This window comes from Episyrphus balteatus, chromosome 1 (assembly GCF_945859705.1).
Source record: "Episyrphus balteatus chromosome 1, idEpiBalt1.1, whole genome shotgun sequence".
In the NCBI taxonomy this organism is placed as follows: Eukaryota; Metazoa; Arthropoda; class Insecta; order Diptera; family Syrphidae; genus Episyrphus; species Episyrphus balteatus.
The window spans coordinates 121666435-121687560 of NC_079134.1; the positions used below are offsets into that span (position 1 = coordinate 121666435).

Consider the following 21126-nt stretch of genomic DNA (forward strand, 5'->3'; position numbering starts at 1 on the left):
TTCAAGAAAGTTTTTTTATGCGTTTGAAAAAAAAAAAAAAAAAATGATTTAGTGCACAGAAAGTTTGTTAAGTGCGTTTTTTCTGTAGTGATATTAAATTCATGCCGAATTAATTAAATTGAATTTGGTTGAATTCCAAGCGTAAATGTTAAATATACCATTTTTCTGAGCCCTCTAATTCGAAAATAACTACCCCAATTTTACATTATATTTCATAAACCATGTTTTACAAACTTTTTCTGCAGTGAAAAATAATTTTTGTAATTAATTAAAAAAAAAAAGTTTGAACCACCCTAATGGAATTTTTTTTTCTTTGATAAATTCTTCAAGCAACTGTAGAAGATAACATTTTTTGGAGCCACCTTAATACGAAAAAAATTTAATATAAACTCATTATCTCAAAAAACACGATTTCGAAATTTTCTGTGTCATTAAAATTCAAATTTTTCGAAAAATGAAAAAAGAAAATTTTTTGCACCACTTTAATTAACAACTTAACTGTCCAATGAGTCCCATATGACTCAAAATATATGTTTTGTCACAAGCCTACAGAGTCCCATGTATCATATATGACTCATATACATATTTTACTAAAAACAACTTCACTGTCCCCATAAAATCTGATTAAAAAACCTCTCTACGTTCAATATTATTTTGTTTATTTGAAGGATTCATTACTCCACGTCCCATGAGTCCTATTTGACTCATAGAATATTTTCTGTATCGTGTTTCTAGAGTCCATGAGTCATATATGATTCATAAAGATGTGTTTCCAAAAACGTGTTTGCTATATGAAAATATGACTATAGAACATAATTTATTCATGAATGTGTAGAAAAAAAAAAAAAGAAATACTTTCCCAAACTGCAAAAAAAATTGGCAAAATGTTTGAGCAAAAAAAGTTATTTCATAAAAAAATCTTTGATTTTTTTGAAGATTTTTTTTTTATATTTTGGGAGTAAACATATGGAAGAATATTTTTTTAACTACGATCCACAATTATTGTATGTGTAGGTACATAATAAGAAAATTAAAACACCATTAATAGTAGAGGCATCAAAATTTGAATGCAGGGTAATTAAAAGAGGCTTGATAATGTGTTTTGTCTTGTACTTGTACGGCTTTCCACACGCCAGCCTTTTTGAAAAATACGTTTTGATCAATACCTCGAAAACGACTCATCTTACAGAAAATTTCCAAGGACGTTTTTGACATTAAATTATATTATCTTTCTTTTTTAAATTCACAATTTTCCTATAGTAATAGAATGAATACTTTTTTTATTAGAGAGCCAAACAACTAATACGTGCTTTTAATTTTTATTTTTTACTCCCCAAGGCTGTTGAAAGGGGTAAGAAGTAAGGGAACATACACAATTTCCAAACAATTTTTTTTTCTTTTTTGTTTATTACTTTTTATCTCAATGTGTACATTTTTGCACTTTTTTAGAGATTCCGTATAAAAATAATAATCATAAGTAAATGAGACCAAACAAATATTAGCAGCTTCTATAAGAACCTCAAAAATTGAGCAACATAAACCAAAAAGATGTGTTTTTTCGTATGTAAGTGCAATCTAGTTCATCTTCTCTGCGCTCTACACCCGAAACGGTTGATTTTAGAGAGAAAATTATATTGTATATAGTTTTACGACGAATCATGCCCTCTGATCATGGTATAAAAAGAGAAGGTATGATTATTAGAAAAAACTCTGTATCGAGAACTGTCAAAACTTAAAAATGGCTACTTAAGTTTTTGACAGCTGCCCATTGAAATTGTTGTTGTAAACAAATTTGTCTTGGAAATTGTTATTGCTTTTGACTTTGCCAAATTAAACTTAAAAAACTTATTACTCCATTTTGTAAAATGGCGACTCTAATGATCATACCTTGTCTTCTTATACCATGCCCTCTGATGACCTCCGAGAAATAGGTCGCGAGATATTTGTGAAAAACTGATTTCCATGACCATTTGACCCTTAAGCATGGTACGCTGCTCGCGCTAAATTTAAGCTCCCATACAAATTATCGAAAAATTTTAGCCGGGATAAAATGAGTTTCATACAAATTATCGATAACTTGTATGGAAATTTTATCTTGGCTAAAATTTAGCGCGAACAGCGTACCAGGCTTTATAAGTTATAACTTTTTTAGCGGTATCAATGTCAGTTTTTCACATTTTCATTACAAAAACAAGCATTACTATATACAAATAATGCAATTAGAGTTGGTTTCTTACCTGAGTAATTGGTAAATATTGTTTAAAAAAGGGTTTAGTTTTATGCTCCTATATGATTCATTGGACTTGTGACGATGAAAATCAAATATCATACGTCCATGAATCATATAGGAGCATAAAACTAAATCCTTTTTTAAACAATATTTACCAATTACTCAGGTAAGAAACCAATTCTAATTACATTATTTGTAAATAGTAATGCTTATTTTTGAAAAAAAGTACTGGACGTAGAGATGATTTTGAAGGAGTTTGTATGGGGACAGTAAATTCTATTTTATGAAAATATGTGTATGTATCATATATGACTCATTGGACTCTGGTGGCAAGGGAAAAAATAAATTATATGAATCCAATGTGCTTCATGGGACTTATAGAGTTGTTGATGAGAATAATGATGGACGTATAAGGTTTTATAATGAGTTTCTATGGGGACAGTTAAGTTGTTAATATGTTTGCTTTACATTTTTTTTTTTTACAATATTTACATTTATTAACAAAAAAAAATCGAATCAAGAGTCAAATAAATTTCTTCTTGAGTTCTGCAGCAATAAAATTTTGGCTGCGCAATCTGCACGATGTTGACGACATACTGACGTTTATGAACAGCAGAACTGCAGTTGGACTAAGTTAGTCCGATCGCAGATCTGACTTTATGAACACGACTAACGCAGGCCTAAGTTAGGCAGACGTTTATGAAAACACCCTATATTGGGATTTAGGAAGGAGCCGAAACACCAAAGGTTTATCAACAACCTGCAAAAACGAATTCGTGGTAATCGATCACAGCGATGTATCCGTCTTAGATTAGAAAAATTTAGACATAGAAAAATTCGGCATAGGAAGAAAGGAGCGTACATAGATTTCCAACTCAAGAAGATCGAAAAGTCTTGCGACTTAAACAACAACCTAAGGTTTTATATAAATTCACATAACTTGCTGCTGATTCTTAAACCGGAATGCAAGCTCTTTGAAATATTAAAGGTAAATGTAGTCACTTTATAACTCGGAATAAAAGACGAATTCAGGCAGCATTTCAGAAGCTGGTTCGATGATCTGTCTCCGAAAGTCTTTAAAGACGAAGGTGCTGGCTGGGAAGGACGCCTGTACCAAATCATTAATTAGAACCTTCATCATCTTTTTATGGACTTCAGAGCCATACATGAAAATCGACATCGTCAGCTTACTCGAAATCCCGAAAATTCTGTTTAAGTTGTGTCGCGTGACACTACCAAATATCAACTGCTGGATATTTGTTAAGCTATGATTACACGGTCAACGAAATGGGTCAACGCGTTGACTCTCTGACGTAAAAATGACGTCACAATCTGTCCCAAGAGTGTCAAGTAGTGTGATCGTCAACGAAAACTGCTGTCATTGCATTGACGGGTACGATGACACTCGCGTTGACACACATTTTTGGGTCAACGCATTGACTATTTTCGATGACCGTGTAATCTCTCTGTCATTGCCATTGGGACGCCTTGACAGGGTTTTAGGACTGGGTGTCATCGCAATGACCCTGTCCCAGCGTTGACGCGGCAGAATTTAATACCGTGTCATCGTTTCAGATTGACATTGTTTTTTGTATAGAAATGTGATGAAAGTTGGATGGGGAAAATATTTTGTAGGGCGAGTTTTTGAATAGAGTACCGTTTTGGAGGGAGGGCGGTTCTCATTTCACCTTTTTGTTATTTTTTTTACAAAAAAAAAACTTTTCGGTATGGCCATGGCATCCATGTTGGATGCAAAAATATTTTTTTTTTTTGCAAAAAAAACAAAAACCATTTGTATATTCCAAACTACATTTTAAGACCATAACCATTAACATTGGGTGCGGCGTTCCTATGCTATAAGCGTTTGAAGGTGGCCATATTAATTTTTATTCGATTTTTTTTAAATCAAATGTCGAAACTTTTTTAATTTTTTTTTTCTAACTTTTCGACAAAACTTTGGTAATTTTACATTTATATTCGTTCAACAATCTTATCAGCAATCATTTAAGATTTTCATCTTAAAAGTGCATTGCGTATATTTCGAAATTTTTACATTTCAGTGCAACCATGTCAAACTAATTTTTGTTTAATTTTTCTATGAGAACTTTTTTCAAATCTCATTTTCTCCGCTTTTTTTTCAAAATATTTTTGGAAAATTTAAATTTTTGCTTTGTGATCAACATAGTTTTGCGAGTCAACGCGTTGACACTGCTAAGTAAACGTCACGTTGACACACCTGCGCGTCAACGTAATTTAGGACCATATTGACGCAATAGTGTCAATCGTGTGATAGTCAATGTTTTAAGCATTGACATTGTGAACGTTGACGGTGAGATGACAGAGAGAATATGGATTTTTTCTTGACGTCAGACAGTCAACGCGTTGACCGATTTCGTTGACCGTGTAATCATAGCTTTAGAGTTTTTTTCAAAATAGGGTTTGGGCAAGAAAATGCTCTCATGCGACTTCTCCAATATTGTTCTGAATAGTGCCCAGGGCCAATGCTAACACGGATGAAAACATCTTAAATCTTCAACATATTCATTATTGGCAGCTTTAATCAAGCTTTACATTACAGAAATTTAAGAAGAGGCGAACAACATTGCGCTTCTATTTTAGTAAATGAGAGAAACTATATACATAGGTACGTGCTATTAAAAATTATTCCATTCAAGTAGCTTATGATAGCAAATGCGCCAAAATGGCCCAACCAAGCCAATCTTCTAATCACAGATCCTAGGCTCGAGAACACAAGACCAAATATTCGCTTAAAAACCCAAGCAATAGTAGATGCAACACCATAGGTTTAGATGACTGCAGAAAACATAAACAATGTCGTTTCTTAGGAAGGGATCATTCATAGATCGAGAGACTGGTAAGTTATTTTAGCTTTTACATTATACAAACTTATATATGATTTATGCTGTCATACTTCTTTGCTGGCGTTATTATTTATTTTTTTCCATCCAAGCTATTTTACATTTATACATTAAGGTGGTCCTTATATAACTTTTTGCCGAAAAAAAGACCAACAAAATAAAAACAACCACATTTTGTATAATATTATAATAATTTTTATTTCACAGAAAGCTTCGAAGAAGAAAATTATTTTAGTTTCTTCTTTTTTCTTTTGCAAAATATTATAAATATTTTTAATTAACATATTTTTGATTTTTATTTTTTATACTTTGTCATATTGAATAAACATTTCAGTAATTTTACAAAGGCATTTTACATAATATAAAACTAAACAATACAATTCAAAACACAAATTGAACTTTTTCGTATTCGAAATTTATTTACAAGAGTTATATACTGGAAAAAATAAGCAGCAACAATATGGGGGGGGAATTATTTGTTGTTGCTTGTGATGTTATATACTGGACCAATTCGTAGAAACACTCTTCTAAGTACACTTCTTAATTCAGGCTTTAATCCAAAGCACATTAATTCACATAAAAGTGGATAGTAATTTGAAACGTGAATAGAAAACTGTAAATATAATTAAAAAGAAAATGTTAAAAAAAACAAAAATAATCACTTTTCTGAAGTATGTAAATCTTAATTCAAGTTAAAATTTTAGGGTCTGAAATAATTAGCACACAATAAAAAAAAATGGTTTTAAATATACATAGTACTCACTCTTGAATCTGTCATTTTCAATAACCTCGATAGCATTAGCAAAAGTAAAGATGTCCAGCAATCTCTATGCGATTCAGTTTGAAGTTTCAAGAAATACGTCAAAGCTTCAATACAGACCGAAATCAATTTATTCTCAATTTCTGGCCAGTCCTCCCTGCGGTTGTCATCTCCATAGATTTTAAACAAAATGCGCAATACACATGCCAACGACGTTGTTTCCTGTTTCAATATATTCGGTTTGACTTGCTCTTTAAAACCGGGTCGTCCCAAAATATTTCTCTGTTCGGGATTTAAATTGAATTGCTTTGCAAATCTATGAGATTGCATTAAACAATCGGTCAATTGGACAAGATTTTTCGTATCAAGATAACTATACATTCCTTGTTCTTCGCGTTGGCATTCTATCAAAGCGTTAGCTTGATTTCCTGATAAATCAGCAGTTGCCAATGCAAGGGTTTCAGCATCTTCTTTTCGAGACGTCGCTGGAAAGAAAACAATATTATCTATTGTTTGGATCAATTCCAGCTGAACAACGCATTTTATTAACAAATTGTCAAGCACATAACTACTGTTGTTCACTTGTTCAATAGTGTATGGTTTTAATTGTTTTTCCGAACCATTATTCAACCCATATTGCTGACCATCTTCAGGTTTTCTTAAAACACCAGCATTTCTATTTTTATGATTTGAATTATTTTGATAATGTTGGAGTAGTTCATTTTGCAATGTTGATTTAAAAATCTCCAGCATGCAAGTGCAGGTGTCGTCCCAAATTTCTGGCGTAAACTTAAAACCATTCGATATTACGAGATTTTCAAGACAATTTGTCCCCGATTTCGCTAGTTGTTCATTATTTTGCTGTACACACCAATGCAATTGTGCAAACAAGTCTTTTAAAAGCAAATTTCCAAGAATATCGAAATACTGTGTAAATACGTCTATAATAGCGTATAATGCATGATTGCATGTTGTGGTCATCCATTCGGCCTTCTCCGCTATATGCTCAGGCAATTTCATATTGTCAAAGATTCTGAATATTATATTAAATAAGTCTTTCCACCAATTCGATTGAAACGTATCGCCATAGGTTTTGATTATTTCAAAAAGAACAGTTAGTCCTCGTGTCCTTACATCAAGTTTGCATCTGTTTATAACACAGGACAGTGAAAATAACATGGGGAACCATCCTCTTACCCATACTCGATCTTCTTTGGTCACTGCAATATCGTTTTCCATACCAGCATGTTCGGTAAATAATTGTTGTGCATTGTGCACACATAGCGCACATGTGCGGACTAGACGAATAGCTTCCATACTGGTATCTGGAAATTTAGCATTGCATGCAAATTCGGAGAGACATTTGACAGCATCTTGAAATGAATCAACCATTATTGCAAATTGCTTTTTGTACAATTCGTTTATTATTTTTGCTGTTGTTTGGAAAGCCAATTCAACTATTGCTTCGTCATTGTCACCGGCAGCCAAATGGAAAACCGAGAAGATATTTTTCCAACCTGATTTTATGTTATTTGCTTGGGAGTTAACCATTTGTGCTATACAACGCACTATCATGTCTTTTATTGCTGATGAATTATTTTTCTTCATTATAAGTTCGAATGGTCGGAGAAAATCTTTTTGGAATCGGAAGTTTGAGAATTCACCTTTTTCCATGAATTTGATTGACAATTGCCGCAGGGAGTCTAAGGCGAAGAAAGAGATTTCTTCGTTAGCGTTGCAGCCGACAGTATTGAAATGTTCTCCAAGTACTTGCCATATGCGTGACCATTGCAAACGAATACGCTCCATATTGTAGTAAGATATTTCTACAATTTTTTGCAGAGAAAACATTCTCGGTTGAGGGTTATGCAATTCATCAAGTGATACCTGTGAAAAGAAAAATTATATTACATATCCTAGTTTTGACTTTTATAAAAAAGATAAACAAATAAAAACTAGCCCCACACGTACATTGCCATTAGTTTAATACATTTTTCTTTGTTAAAAAAAAAAAAACAACTCTAGCACTTTTGGTTTACAGAACAAAGGAGAATGGGCAAGTTTGTATGAAACGTGGACGTTACGCGGCCAGGAATGAATTTGTTATTTTTTGATGTAATTAAGGTTTAAATATATTGTGCAGAAGTTTTATCCCTGTGACGTATTTCAATAACGGATAAAATGCATTTTTGCATTTAACACTTTATATATGTCTCAATGTTATAACTCAATTGTGTATTTTAAGTGCAAAATATTATTTTCTGTCATTTTCCCTGAGTCTGAAGACCTTTATCTTGAATATCCAACCACTAGAACCCAAACTATAAGCATTTTAAAACAACAAATTCAAGCCTATTTTTAGAGTTTTGTTGTTCAATTTTTTGTTACTTTGAATTGTTTGAAAACTTTCGAACCTGAAATGGTTGTCTTAAAAATCTTATATTATGAGTTCTATTGGTCGGATTTTCAAGATTAATGTCTTCATGCTCAGGGAAAATGACAGAGCATCATATTTTATATTCCATATTAAAATATAAATCAGTTTTTTCTTCATACATTGAACAATGCATTAACAATACTAATACTGCATTATCTTGCATTCTAAACGCAATACAGCGAAACGTCCATAGTAAAAGTTTTTCCTGGGCTATAATTCTTTCATTTGATACCAATTTTATTGATGGCCGTTCAACGTCCAAAATGCCCATTCTCCTTTGTATTACATTGTCGTTAATTTAACTCTTGGAAGATTTTTTAAAAATCAATTCTTATTTTCCGCCTTCACACATGTAAATACCTAACAAATTGTAGTGTTTATAGTTTATTATCTTTTGTAGTTAGACCTGTCATTGATTTATTAATAAATTAATCAGTGGTAGTTCAGTGAAATTTCAATTCCTATAGATTCTTAAACACGAGAAAGGAGCGATCAAGGAAATACAGGGAATGAGAACATTTTGAGAACATCTCAAGGTTATAAACCTAGAACAAGTAAACATCGCAATAGAGTCGCAAGCGATACTGAGAATTTGGAAAAAATCACTTCTGCAATCTCTTCATACAATGGCGATGAGGAAAGGCAGAAAAGCTAGCATTTCTTTGCACCCGAACTTGGCGAAGTGAAGGAATAATATACAAACTTATGTAAGTTAAATATAGCAGATGAAGCTGTCGGCTTTGCTACCGAGCTGTTTAAAGCTGGAGCCGATGACCTGGATGGGAGGATGCACTTACTTATTTAAAGAATATGGAATATTTAAAGCATGCCTGCAGAATGGAATCTCAGCATTGCTTGCCCCAACCTTAAGAACTGCGCCAGCTGCAGAGGAATACTTTGCCATAACTTCGAAAGAATTAATCTTCCTAGGCTCCGCTTTTAATACAGACAACATCAGCGCTAAAATATTACGAAGAATTACTCTTGCCAACCGCTGCTACTTTGGTTTGAGAAGATAATTGACCAGCAAAACACTCTCTCGAGGAACTAAGATGTGCCTGTACAAAACTTTTATCATCCTAGTCCTGCTATAGGCAGCAGAGGATCGTGAAATTTCCTAAAGAATCTCCAATGGTAGGAATTCGTTACGTCTAGCAGTTTGCGAAAGCAAAATGATAACATTACGAGCGTTCAGTATATTTATATTGTTGTTGGTTGTTGTCGTTGTTAATAATTACAATATATAACGGCGGAGTGAGCTAAGGTGGACAAGGTAAGGCAATTGTGTTACTGCAGACAGCGTTTGTACATTAAAATCAGCCACACTTTTTCGTATATGTACGTCCATGCTTTAAAATCACTGAAATACGGAAAAATGAAGAAAGAAATTCAATCAAGGTCCATTTTGCAGCAGTCTCCGCAGAAACGCTGCTCATTGAGCTTTGTAATTGTAGGAATCAGTACAAGGAAACCTAGTAATTTGTAGCTTTCTCTTTATATGTCGTGAGACAAATTATGAACTAGAGATACTGTCGTTTTTTTTTTCAAAGTTGTCGTTTATTTTCGACTTTCGGAATGCAGAATGAGAAAAAATTACAACTTTCCACGACAGAAAACGAGTGACAAAAGTTGAAACGACAAATGGAATATTTTGATGTCGTTTACGACATCGGTAATTGTTTCCCTCCGAATATATATATTTTCCAGTGGAATTTGGCATTCATTTCATACGATTTTTGTTGAAAATGAATTCCGAGGGAGACACACGGTTCCGAGAGGAGATTCTCCGGATTCCAAAGATAGGACCTAATAATCAACCTTTCAAAATTAAAGAGTATGAACGATATTATTTAATTTCAATACCAAAAGCTCTAAGTCGTGTGTTTTTTTTTATCATTTTTTGAATAGGTACATTAAATTACCTGACATAATGCTTTCACAAAATCAACGATCGCATCACCATCTAGTCGGATTGAACCAGTAAATATCCTATCGACTGCAACCACAACGCTCTGGCTACTAGTTTCACCAATGTGCTCTTTAACACTGGGATTAAGTGCATCTTTCATGGTTGTCGGACCATTTAAGTATTGTGGTCTCACTCCAGTTCCAATCAACTGTGCCAATTCCAATTGACTGATACATTTTACTATATCAAGCCAACTAGATCCCAAGTAATTACCATCTGTATGAGCGACAGTTATTAAAGTTTTAATTGTGTCGATGTTTTTCGCTTTCATTTCGTTTATTGGAGAATTAGCTGTCAACAAAGTAAAACGAGCTAAAGCTTGAACATAGGCATCTCTTTCCAAATCCATATGGAAAATACAAGCAATTCGAATTGCACACCTTATACCATCCAAGCACAAACTTGCAATTTCCATATCATCGCAATCTTGTAAGCCAACTGAGAAGGCAGCCAAAAAGGGTGTCCAAGCCATTTTGAACATTGGGCGAACATGTTCCAAGTGTTTCGCCGATGTAAATGACGCTTTAACATGTGAAACAGACTCCATAAGGCTTTTTGCTGTTTGAGAAATTGTTTCCATTTCCATATTCCAGAGAAGTTTCCTTCGTCTTTCGTTTGTTATAATTTGCTTGCCAGGTTTGTTAACAACATTGCCTTTCATCTTTATTTCATTGCCAGCGATCTCGTCATAAATTGTAGATAAGTATTCTTCGGGTAAATCTTTACTATCACTTATGCCTCGATTCATTTTTATGTATTGTTCCTTAGTCATTTTGTTCTTTACTTGTGGGGAATGTAAATCTGTAGTTAGCATTATAATTGAAAAGGCCAACACGTAGACCGTATCGGCGCTTTGGAATAGTTTATTATTCGGATTGCACTCACAATAACGACTTGCAAATTTCTCCATAAGTCTGTCGATTTTTTGTGCTTCACCCGGCAGTCGAAAACCTTCTAAGAGGTAACGTAGGGAAGAAACAACTTCCATATTTTGAAAATTCATGGCATCGATATATGCACACATGACTTCTTTTGATTTCTCATCGTTTTCACCCAAATAGTGACCAATAAAGGTTTTATCTAAACGTTCCTCTTCTTGTAACCACTTTGCAACATCTTTAGTCGAAGTGCCCAATAGTTGTTTCTCTTGAAGAAAGGCAATACCCATTTTTGGTTTTCGATTAAACAAATCGATTCCAGCTTCCATAACTTCTTTTCTCATCTTTTGCTCTTCGAGAGCTTCGGGCAGATCAAACGCTTCTTTGTTTTTGTTGCTTTCATATGAGTTAAGGCTGTAATTGGATCCACCGTGAAGAGATCGTGTTTTCATATATTCAATATTTTCTTCTGAAGGATAAGTGTTGGTGGATTGTGGTTTGATTGAACCATCAGATATTGTTGATTGTGTATTTGGATTAATATACAAATCTTTACTCCATTCGACCATGCATTTAAGAATCGATACTAAACACTCAAGGCCGCGAATTCTCATTGATTTTTCTTGTAAAGGATTTGCACCTAATTCTAAGGCTTGTCGGCCCTGGGCTATTTTTGAGAGATCATTAACAAGGCGCTCGAATAAGTTAGCTGATGAAAGATCACAGTCATAATTAACATATATATCAACAACTGATTGTGCATCAGCACAAATTCTCGTCAATGCATGGATAACCATCCATTTTTGTTCGAATGAGCTTGAAGATGCCTCTAAGATGTTGAGGAAAATTTCTTTGAAAAAAACTTCGATTTGCTTTTTTAAGTGAACTTTGAAATTTGACAAAAGTGCAACAAATATTGAAAGTGAAAGCTCAAATACGTCGGGTACTAAGCTAACGCCGTTCTTAGATAATGCAACGCATAGATATTGCTTTATTGCCATCACAAACATTTCGTTTGAACGAAAGAGTGGGCCTGCATTTTGTAAAATTGATAAAAGTAAATGCAATGACAAAACTTTAGATCGTAGCTCATGGGATTTTGGATCTGGTTGACCCTCTTGCAGTGGTTTCATTGATAATTTGCACAATGCACGGAATACTAAAAACGCATCCTTCTGAAGAATATGTGTGAATTTTGCAGTTATTATTGCATCATTTTCACTTTGATTTTCTACGCTTTCTTCATGCCGTGTTGTCTCATCGATCTCAGTGATCTCAACTGGTTTAATTTCTTCAGGTTGTTTAGCAGTTCCAGATGTTATTTCCACAGCAGCTGAAATGGAAAATTAAATTCATCAGTATGTATAACTTAAAGTGGTCATTTATCAAACTAAACTATCGCAATTTTACATGAATATAAGCAAATGTTGAAAAAAGTGTGATTTTTGTTGATTAAGATGAACACCTGCGCAATCTATTACGGAAAGTGTCAATATTGATTTAAAACTCATCTTGGATGGTGTCAAAAAGCTTTCAAATTGAATTTCCTTCCATAAGTACGGAACGAATTTTGTTATTCAATAGAGTATGGAGAAAAAAATTAAAGAAACGAATAAAAATAGTATACTTCAGGGGGGTTAATAAAAATGCTGGTCTTTTCATTGGTGTTGATTAATTGGTTTGGGTGAAGCAAATGAAGCGTAGGGTGGATGAAGTGGGGGCAAAACAGTGCCATCTTATGTTCACAAAAAATTCGAACAGATACAGCACTTACCAGGGTTCGGACTTTACTTCGATCGAAGTAGATTTACTTCAATTTTGGGAAAAAAATAAAATCTACTTCCCTACTTCTCTTTTTCAGGATCTACTTCTATTTCTTGATTGAAAAATATTTTTAAATAATAAATTTAGAGAAAGGGATTTAACTTCAATTTTAAATCTGGTCGAGGCATTGAGAAAAAAAGCTCAACTGAAATTTCAAAAGATGAATGAAGGTCAATTGTTCTTCGAATTCAAGATATAAATAAAGTTTATCAAAGTAATTTTGACTAATTTGAAGAATTCCTGATCAAAAATTTGTTAGATTATGCTAAATTAACCGTTATACCCCAAAGCACCGTTACAACCACTAGATGAGAAAGGTTTTTTGGAGAAGATCATAATAAAATAAGTAAAGAAAAATAATTTTGTTGAAAAATAATTTTCTTAGAATAAATTTTTGCAAATAAATTTAGTTTAATTTTGAAATCTACTTCCGAAATTTTGGATCTACTTCATTTTTTTTTCAAATTTGCTTCGAAATTTTAAAACTGAAGTCCGAACTCTGGCACTTACATACGGTTCAAAATGTTGGACAATGTATAAATCGTATGAGATTCACAGCAGTTGATATGAAGACGTTTTGCATAACAGCAGGAGTAACAAAGTTTGAATAAGAAGCAAGAAAATCTGATAAAACCTTCACCTTTTTTTAGTCTTTGGCAATTTATTGTCGATTTGTAATCTTTTTCGAAAAAAAAAAAAACGATTTAATTGAATCAATGAATTTTTTCATAGATTTAATCTTTTCATTTGGAATTCATTTTTTTAATGTTAATATTCCGTTCCCACATCCTGAACTACTTGTACTAAAAACTATAATGCAAAAATAATTCGATTTTGACTAATTTTTGATATTTACAAAGCAAAATTTTAGAAAACTTTAACCCAAAGAAGGGTATTTCCATTGTAACGGGTGTGACGCAGTTACACATTTTAGTTCCTGGTTTTTAAATAAGCTATTTAATAGCTTCAGAACCTTATGTATTTACCTAGTACGCTGCTGATTCGAAACGAAATTTTTCGCCGGTCTCCACGAGGACAACGAAATCCTTGCGAAACCTCCACGGAAAAATATTCACAAATTGCAAAACATTAATAATAAAAAGAAAAGCAAACACTCGCGTCAGAAAGGCATGCAATGACAAAATGAACAACAAAAACAAAAAAAAAAATCAAATATTTTAAAATATATTTTAAAACTTTACATAAACAAATGCAACACATCCTGTAAAAATTAACTAAGTTTATACTACTTTAAAAGATATTGTATTTTATTGTATAAATCTATTCAAATAAATATATGAAAATATGTCATTTCTCCGCACACAATATTAATGAACTCGGCAATTGTTTGTGTGCGAAAAAGAAGTGGATACTTTTCAATTTCGCTGTGTCGAACAGCGTACTGCAGAACGAAAAGTTGAACGAAAATTTTCGTTCACGATATCGTTTTGTCATTTATGTATGGGATTTTTCTACTAGGCTTTAATTGTTAATATATTTTTAAAATTACATTTTGCTAACCTGTCTTTAAACGTCACAAAAACCTAAGATAACATGTAACGGGTGGGACGTTAGAAACGCGATTCAATCTGCTTCGGTGACTTTTAGAAGGCATTTTGTAGATTTTTGAATGAAAAGTGATGGATATGGTGGTATTCATTGTTAAAGAAGATTTTATTATGTTTCCATTAAGGGGGGAAATCCCTCTGGAATTTTTTATTTTTGAATTATTTTTTTTTGTCTAATAAATTCATTTATCAACCGAAGAAACTATTTTCAGTGGTCTTAGCCTTAAATGAAGCCTCAAAACTCCCTAGATAGTCCCGAATCTCATGCGCTCCGGACCTACCACAGTACGAAAACGTAAACTTTAAACGCATTTTTCTCGAAACGCGTTTTCTTAGGCGCCGCCGTGAAACGTAACTCAAAAACTAATGAACCTATCGACTTGAAATAAAAAGCAAATTACTCGTTAAATAAATATAGCCATTGCATGAACCTAAAAGTTTAATAAAATAATTACAATAAATATTTTTTTTAACAATTTCTTTATAAAAAACATTGTGTTATTTCGTTTTTTTTTTTGGTCTCTAATATTTATTTTAGATTTGTTTTTACTAAATTTAGGTTCATGCAATGCTTATAAATATATTTTATTGGAAAAAAAATTGTTTTTTGATCATAAATAGTTTTCTGGACCAGGGCATTGCGTGGCGAAAACGCGAGGCGTCAACTTCAAAGAGCTGTAGACCCGCCATTTTGTTTTTTTTTTTTTTACTTCAAAACAATTGGGCGCTTTCATAAATGCATGGTTGCGCAAGTCTGACGAATGCAAAGCTTTCATTAATGCAAATGACAAAAGTCAGGTGTTCATAAATGTAAAACGCAAATATTTGCAGTGCAAATGAAAAAATTCTCATGCGCAATGAATTTAAACTTAATGAAAGAAGGAACATGACGTAAAAGATGATACAGCTTTTCTTTGTTTCTCAATTCTGTCACAGTATTAATTGGAAATTCAAAGTTCAAGTCAAAATAACAAAAATAGCCGCAAATTTCTTGAATATAATAAATTTCTAAATATTGACAGAAATGTTTAAAAAAAAGTTTTTTTTCTTAAAGAATGGAATTAAGATAATATATTGTTAATTTTGGAGAAGAGGCTGAATTGCAACTTAAAAATTTTGACAAATGACGCAAATCAGAAAAAGTGTTCATAAATTCAAAGTAAAATACAGGCGCAAATAGTTTTTCTGACATTAGTCTGATCGCAAATGACCGCATGTAAACAAAGCAACCATGCAATTATGAAAGCACCCATTGTATCAATACTTCATAATGTCAATAATATCATGTACTTTTACAAATTTCAACAAATGCTTTCGGTTTTGCAAAAAAAATTATTGAAAAAGCTGTCTTCCAGAGGGATATCCGCCCTTAAGCAAATATTGGAAGGAAATTAAAAAAACAAATTGAAAAATGTAACGGGTGTGACATATTTTTGTAACGGGTGTGACATTGTATAAAAAATTAAACATTGAAGAAAAAATCAAAAACTTTAAATATTTATTTACACAATAAACATTTTGTTAGGGTTAGAATTTTAGTTTATCAAAAAAATTTATCAGTTTAATCTTGAGTTGTTTGCTTTGAACAAAAAAACTTAAGTCTGAACTTCATCAAAACACAAAGTCAAAAAAGTACGAAAAAGTAAACAAAGCTCAAAATATAAAAATCACATGTATGTATATTTACCTGACATCTATTGGAAAAAAAATAACTAAAAAAGCTCTTTTGTTTTTGAAGTTTTGAAATTTCAAATAAACAAATTACAGTCAACTCCATCTAAGTCGAATTGTCACAGGACACGAAAATTGGTTCGAGTTAGAGAGAAATTCGACTAAGAGGAATCTATTTAATCTTTTTGCTGCAGGCGGTTTCATTAAAAACGGTAAAAAATTTGAGTTAGAGGAAAATTTGACCTAAAGGAAGTACGACTTATAGGGAATCGACTGTATTTGAAATTTTAATTGTTTGTCAAAAGAGCTTTTTTTCGCAAAATGACAGGAACTATGTGATCGAAGAGCTATCTTACGGAAAGGATATAAAATATTGTTTGAGTGTATTTGTTTTTAAAACTTTGTGAAAATTGAAAGCTTGTTCTTGTTCAAGCTTTTTGAATAGAATACTTTTTTAAAATGAAAGAGAGATATACAAACAAGCTACTAGGGGGAAGAGAAAAAACATCGTGTTTCCTTTTTTGTACTTTTTCGACTTTGAGTTTTGATGTAGTTCAGGCTTTAGATTATTAATTTTTTCCATTTTTTTGTTACTAAAAAACTCATTACTTTTTTTATTTTTAGAATGAGTACTCGTATATACAAAAAATTAAACTAAATAATATGAAATTATTAAAGAAAAATGTATAAGTTCACATGGAATTGCCCAGAAACGATTTTAAGCTTAATGTTTTTATATCAACTTTGTCCCTGACCGCAAATGCGTCGAAACTCATATTTTTTTGTAAAAAGCAATTTATAAAAGATAGTTTTTATTTCAATGATTAAAGTAACTCAAAAACCATGTTCTCAGTCAGATCCCAAAGTTATAAGTACAAAATTCGAGTATTTTTTTTTTTTTTTTGCATTTTTACTTGCGATATACATAGGTACTATATACATATGTATCAAGTTATGCATTCGTAAAATAAAAAGTTGAGATAACACTTTTTCATGACATTACGATGAAAGAGAGAATGCCAAAAAAATGGGTCCCGGAAGTCCGTCCGTCTGTCTGTCAAACTTGGCATGTAGCGTTATTTGGCGACTTTTTTTAGAATTAAACGATTTTGTTAAAAAAAATTAAATGTAAGTTTAAAGACAAGGTCTATCTTTTAATGAAAATTGTTTTTTTTTTGAAAATCATTAACGGTACCTGCCATAGAACCGTTTTTTTTTTTTAAATCCGATTTTCTCCGAAACTACTAATTCGATTTCAACGAATTTATATAATTTTAATATAAGCCAAAAATAAAATTTTGAAAAAATTAATTTTTGGATTTTTAAAAAAGTTTTGAATTTATTTATTTTTTTTTTTTTTTTTTGAAAAATCAAATTTTCGAAAACTGGACATTAAATTTCGGTTTTAGATGTGAATTCTACAAAATAGGAAACCAATTTTATTTTAAAACTTTTTTTTTCAAAAAATTATTTATAAAAAATTAGTTTTTAAAAACGGCTCTAACGATTTTGATTTTTTTTTTCTAAAAATGCATACTTGTTTTGGAGGGCAATTTGATTTCAGATGTTGTTTTTATTCCTCTAAAAAACGTTTTTTTTTTTAATTTTTTGTTTTATATGCCTACAATAATTACATTTACTTAATTTGTATATAAAAAGTCCTCGAAATTCTAGCAACTTGAACCGTAAGAGCAAGTTCGTGCGACCCAGTAGTGCATTTTATTTATTTATTTTTTTTTTTCGATATGCATGTTTTCGTCAGAACTATGCAAAGTAGGTAATTTTTGTCACGAAGACGATCCAAAGTCAATCTGACTTAAAATAATTTTTTGGAAAAAAAAGTTGAAGTTCTTAGTTCTCATTAGATTTTTTCTCTTGGGCCCTAGTTAAGTTTTCTTTACTGGACTTCGAAGTCTCTTAAAAACTCAGGACTTGTGTTGCGTTTTACAATATTGAATCATTAGGTCACATTGCCAAAAATTGTTTCAGACGTAAATAGACCATTAGCGCAAGTCTTCCAAAATTACAACTTCCGGAATTAAGGCACATTACACATAATAATAATAATTATACATATGCACTGTGGAATTAAGGCACATTGTAATGTATAAGGTTAATGGACTTATGACCTAAACAGAAGCGAATAAATAGTAGGTAACTACAATTTTAAGATTTCAAACAAAACTACTATAAATTGCATAATCCATTCATTTCAACATAAATTTTGACTCACCAGTAATAACTTCGTCTACAATTTCCGCAGCAATATTTTCTATTTCATTGGTAGTACTATCCAAAGACAATTTAGGTGCTGGTGGTGGTTCTACATACTCTTCATATGTTTGATTCTCCATCCGAGTGAAAATAACATTCAACATTTGTGTGAGTGTAGCTCGAGCAGTCGTCTGATTGACAAGATTCTTGCTAGACAAATATATATCATAACATGTCCTCACCGCCTGCAAAACTGTCCCCTCATGTACTTCGACATGCTGCGATGTAACCACAGTCAACAAAGCTTTAATAATTTGTAGCTGAACACCTTCATCGGTAGCTGGTCCATTGAAACAGCTGCAAATGGTGTTTACAATACGATCGATAAGTAGCTTTCCTGGATTCACAGAATCCTGTATATTTCCAGTTAGATGGCCATAAGCAATGAGTTTTTGCAGACAATCTAACGCAGTTATAACAATTCTAGATGTTTTGCTCTGACAGGCGAGCTCGAAAGGTAGGAAGTATGTTTCAGCGTTAATAATGCTTTCAGCATTTTTGGGCTGTGGCAAGGCCGCACAAGGGAGTTCATTGCCTTCGGCAATTTGTCCAGCACTAATTAATTCAGCTTTAATTTGTTCTAGCGCAGTGTCACAGGATTTTTTTAGTTGGGAATGATGAGACCGTTTGATATCCTTATCAGATAAAATTTTTTCCAACGCACGAATAATAAACATTTCTTTGGTTTTGGAAAAAGAACTTTGCATATTGAAACTAATTGTTTACATAATAAACAAAGCTTTTGTTTGAACAACAATAATAAGTTTTAATTAATAAGTTAGAATTTTTATAATTTTATTTTAAAAGAAGGAACAACACGAAAAATTAGACTTTGCAAAATTTTTATCTGAAACGTCATCACTGAAAGCGTTCAGAAAATGGAAAATTAGTACTGTTCGATTTGGAAATAAAGATGTATGCCAATTGGCATTTGTTGTATGTCAAAAATAGAAGTTGTGGGTTCTGGTTTTGATGAAATAAATCTGAACTGATCTAATTGAAATGCACTACCGGGGATCAAAATTTGTATTGGGCTTTTAAGCAATCTGTCTTTGTCTTTTTCCTTTCTATCATAACTGTTTATTAAGGAAGTACAAGAAAAAACCAACCAATCAAATCAAAGCAATTCTGAGGAAAACAAAAGCGTACATGCATAATACACGGCACTTTTCCTCAGAATTGAAATGTCAAAAGTTTTTTTTCCGTTTTTTTTTTTTTATTTTTTCTTCGACACTGACGTTTGGCTTAAAAGCCCAATTTGGGTTAAATGGTTGACCACACCGGAAGGGTATGCGGTAGCGGTACGGGTAATTGTAATTCCAAGTTAGAACATCATCAGGTGTAGCGCTTTTTTCATACATGTACCCGTACCGCTAAACGTTCCGCTACCGCATACCTTCCGGTGTGGTCAAGTCTTTACCCATGCATCGGTGTAAACTTAGGGTAAACCTAGTAAATTGGGAATTTTGGTAAACGAACTGTCAAACTCATACAAAATTTTGACACATTTACCATTTTCCGTTTACCAGAGTTCATCGTTTCATGAATACCCCTATCGAATATTCAGTTGCACCACGTTGTTTTAAAAAATGTCATTAAAAGTGATCCTTCATTAATATAGAATTGTTTTTGACATCTGTTTTTGTTAACACGAACACTGTTATTTTCGTGTATATCAAATTCCACACCTGAACGTCGACGTTTCGGTTTAGAAATTTTCTCATACACAGCGTTTTTCGTCATCGGTGGTCGTTGATGTGGGAACCCCTCGAGTTGACTTGTGGTTGGATTTTCGGCCCAGATTTTTGGCACAAATGTTGAAAGATCGATTTGTTTCCAATTTTACAAATAATGAAATTTTGTTAAAATGGCGCCCTCAAAGTCAAAAAGTGAAAATTTTAAAATTCATTTTGTGACAGTTTTTCCGAACACAAAATTGAAGTTAATGATGCAGAAAGCTTGTTTTTTGGTTTAAAAACATTTTTTGTAGTTTTTTTTTTTAAACAAATAGCGCTAGAAAGAAATAAAAAATTTTTTACTTTGTAAAATTCCCACTTTTTCACTTTTTAGGCCTAGTACGCTGCTGAAGCGAAACAAAAAATTTTAAAGTCTCCACATGTTGACAAAAAAGACCATCGGGTATTAAGGTTTAACTACATACACCACTTTTTGAAAAAGTACAAAAGTGAAAATATTTTTTTTCTGGCTAGCGCAATTGTTTTGTGAAAAAGAGTATACAAATTGTTTTTTAGACCATAAAATAAGCTTTCTGCATCATTTGTTTTAATTTTCCAGCCCGAAAAACTATACAAAAATGAGTTTCAAAATTTTCACTTTTGTACTTTTTCACTTTTTGAGCCAATGTAGTTAGGGCTTTATAGCAAATTAAAAATAATAGGGGTATTCACGATCTGGGTGCAACAGGCCTAGTAAAAATGTAAATTTTATTTTTTTACAATAGGTGTGTTTTTTTGTTTATCTATATAGATTTTGTGCAAAAAAACGACATCGGGATTTTTGAAATCCATGCAAACATTTGGCACCACTGTACATATACTTTGGCAGCTGTCTGTCAAAAATGTTGCTTTTGTTTTTTTTTTTATTTTAACTCCGAAGAGGGGAGGCCATTACATCCA

General features: G+C 32.3%; 1 protein-coding gene across 1 annotated transcript; it reads right to left on the reverse strand.

The window, feature by feature from the left end:
- Nucleotides 1-5354: 5354 nt before the first annotated feature.
- On the reverse strand, nt 5355-19344 carry LOC129919595 (brefeldin A-inhibited guanine nucleotide-exchange protein 1). Its single transcript, XM_056000538.1, has 4 exons — nt 18450-19344; nt 10229-12486; nt 5873-7756; nt 5355-5722 (listed from the first exon to the last, which is right to left on the reverse strand). The coding sequence occupies exons 1-4, from the start codon at nt 19195-19197 to the stop codon at nt 5582-5584; spliced, it is 5031 nt and encodes a 1676-aa protein (XP_055856513.1). The 5' UTR covers nt 19198-19344; the 3' UTR covers nt 5355-5581.
- Between the last annotated feature and the right edge of the window lie 1782 nt (nt 19345-21126).